The sequence below is a fragment of the Coregonus lavaretus genome (genome assembly GCF_964263955.1).
Source record: "Coregonus lavaretus genome assembly, contig: HAP1_SCAFFOLD_2793, whole genome shotgun sequence".
In the NCBI taxonomy this organism is placed as follows: Eukaryota; Metazoa; Chordata; class Actinopteri; order Salmoniformes; family Salmonidae; genus Coregonus; species Coregonus lavaretus.
The window spans coordinates 1-2500 of NW_028160055.1; the positions used below are offsets into that span (position 1 = coordinate 1).

Sequence of the window (2500 nt, forward strand, 5' to 3'; positions counted from 1 at the left end):
CCAGTCCAAAGTTTGGACACACCTACTCATTCAAGGGTTTTTCCATAATTTTTACTATTTTCTACATTTAATTTTTAATAATAGTGAAGACATCAAAACTATGAAATAACACATGCAATAATTACCTGTGTGTGTGTGTGTGTGTGTGTGTGTGTGTGTGTGTGTGTGTGTGTGTGTGTGTGTGTGTGTGTGTGTGTGCGTATACAGGACTTCCCGTGTATAGCAGTAGTAGGTCTAGGGAGGAACTCTCTGGGTGTGTGTGGAACAGAATACTGGGACACCTGTAAGGAGAACATCAGAGCTGCCGTAGCAGGTCAGTCTCTCTCTTTCCCTCTCAGAACATCAGAGCTGCTATAGCAGGTCAGTCTCTCTCTTTCCCTCTCAGAACATCAGAGCTGCTATAGCAGGTCAGTCTCTCTCTTTCCCTCTCAGAACATCAGAGCTGCCATAGCAGGTCAGTCTCTCTCTTTCCCTCTCAGAACATCAGAGCTGCCATAGCAGGTAAGTCTCTCTCTTTCCCTCTCAGAACATCAGAGCTGCCATAGCAGGTAAGTCTCTCTCTTTCCCTCTCAGAACATCAGAGCTGCTATAGCAGGTCAGTCTCTCTCTTTCCCTCTCAGAACATCAGAGCTGCCATAGCAGGTCAGTCTCTCTCTTTCCCTCTCAGAACATCAGAGCTGCTGTAGCAGGTCAGTCTCTCTCTTTCCCTCTCAGAACATCAGAGCTGCTATAGCAGGTCAGTCTCTCTCTTTCCCTCTCAGAACATCAGAGCTGCTATAGCAGGTAAGTCTCTCTCTTTCCCTCTCAGAACATCAGAGCTGCCATAGCAGGTCAGTCTCTCTCTTTCCCTCTCAGAACATCAGAGCTGCTATAGCAGGTCAGTCTCTCTCTTTCCCTCTCAGAACATCAGAGCTGCCATAGCAGGTCAGTCTCTCTCTTTCCCTCTCAGAACATCAGAGCTGCTATAGCAGGTCAGTCTCTCTCTTTCCCTCTCAGAACATCAGAGCTGCTATAGCAGGTCAGTCTCTCTCTTTCCCTCTCAGAACATCAGAGCTGCTATAGCAGGTCAGTCTCTCTCTTTCCCTCTCAGAACATCAGAGCTGCTGTAGCAGGTCAGTCTCTCTCTTTCCCTCTCAGAACATCAGAGCTGCCGTAGCAGGTCAGTCTCTCTCTTTCCCTAAAAAAATTTAAATCTAAAAAGAATGACGTCATATTTGTTCTTACTGATCTACACAACCCGCTCCACGTTTTTTACAAGTCAAAATAAAAAGTCTAGAATATTTAGTATATTTATAAGACATAGAAAAACGAAGATGTGTTGATTGGTGGAAGCGCCTTGGGCAGCCAATACAGCTGGACATCATTTAGAATCTTCTACCAACTCTTAGTGGCAACATCAATATTTTGTTTGTTGAAATTGCTCAAGCACAGTAGATTTTATTGGGAATCATTGATGGACAGCGATATTCAACCCATATAGAGGTGGATGGGTGTAATGACCAGCTAGTCTGTGTGATAGGAGGCTGCAGGGGGCTCCAGGACCACGCGTTGACCCATATAGAGGTGGATGGGTGTAATGACCAGCTAGTCTGTGTGATAGGAGGCTGCAGGGGGCTCCAGGACCACGCGTTGACCCATATAGAGGTGGATGGGTGTAATGACAGCCAGTCGGCAGCAGAGGGCGCTGTCCTGGGGCTGTTTACATACGATGACCTGAAAACCAAGAAGAAGACCAGAGTCACCACCCAGCTACACGGCAGGTACACACACACACACACACACACACACACACACACACACACGTACACCCTCTCAATCACACTGACACAAACACAGACATCCACTGACTCTCTCTCTCTCTCTCTCTAACCTGTGTGTGTGTCCAGTGGGTGTGTATCTGGCTGGGAGAAGGGTGTGTTGTACGGAGAAGGTCAGAACCTGGCCCGTTACCTGATGGAAGCTCCAGCCAATCACGTCACTCCGTCGGTCTTCGCTGATACCATCACACACAGACTGGCTCCCTACGCCGACCACGTCACCATCCATAAGAGGTACGGGGGAGGAGGAGGGGGGAGGAGGGGGAGGAGGAGGGGGAGGAGGGGGAGGAGGAGGGGAGGAACACACAGACTGGCTCCCTACGCCGACCACGTCACCATCCATAAGAGGTACGGGGGAGGAGGAGGGGGAGGAGGGAGGGGAGGAGGGGGAGGAGGAGGAGGAGGAGGAGGAGGAGGAGGAGGAGGGGAGGGAGGGAGGGGAGGAGGGGGAGGAGGAGGAGGAGGAGGAGGAGGAGGAGGAGGAGGGGGAGGAGGAGGAGGAGGGGGAGGGGGAGGAGGAGGAGGGGGAGGAGGAGGGGGAGGAGGAGGAGGGGGAGGAGGAGGAGGGGGAGGAGGGAGGGGGAGGAACACACAGACTGGCTCCCTACGCCGACCACGTCACCATCCATAAGAGGTACGGGGGAGGAGGAGGGGGAGGAGGGGGAGGAGGAGGAGGAGGAGGA

The 2500-nt window shown here is 51.6% G+C and overlaps 1 protein-coding gene across 1 annotated transcript in view; it reads left to right on the forward strand.

Moving 5' to 3' along the window:
* Positions 1–1043: 1043 nt before the first annotated feature.
* Positions 1044–2500, forward strand: part of lap3 (leucine aminopeptidase 3) — a gene marked incomplete at its 5' end in the record, with an annotated part of 33424 nt that continues 31967 nt past the window's right edge. The window contains 3 exons of the mRNA XM_084196616.1: positions 1044–1065; positions 1520–1760; positions 1887–2051. Coding sequence (XP_084052742.1) covers positions 1044–1065; positions 1520–1760; positions 1887–2051 — 428 coding nt within the window. The remainder of the gene's footprint in view (positions 1066–1519; positions 1761–1886; positions 2052–2500) is intronic.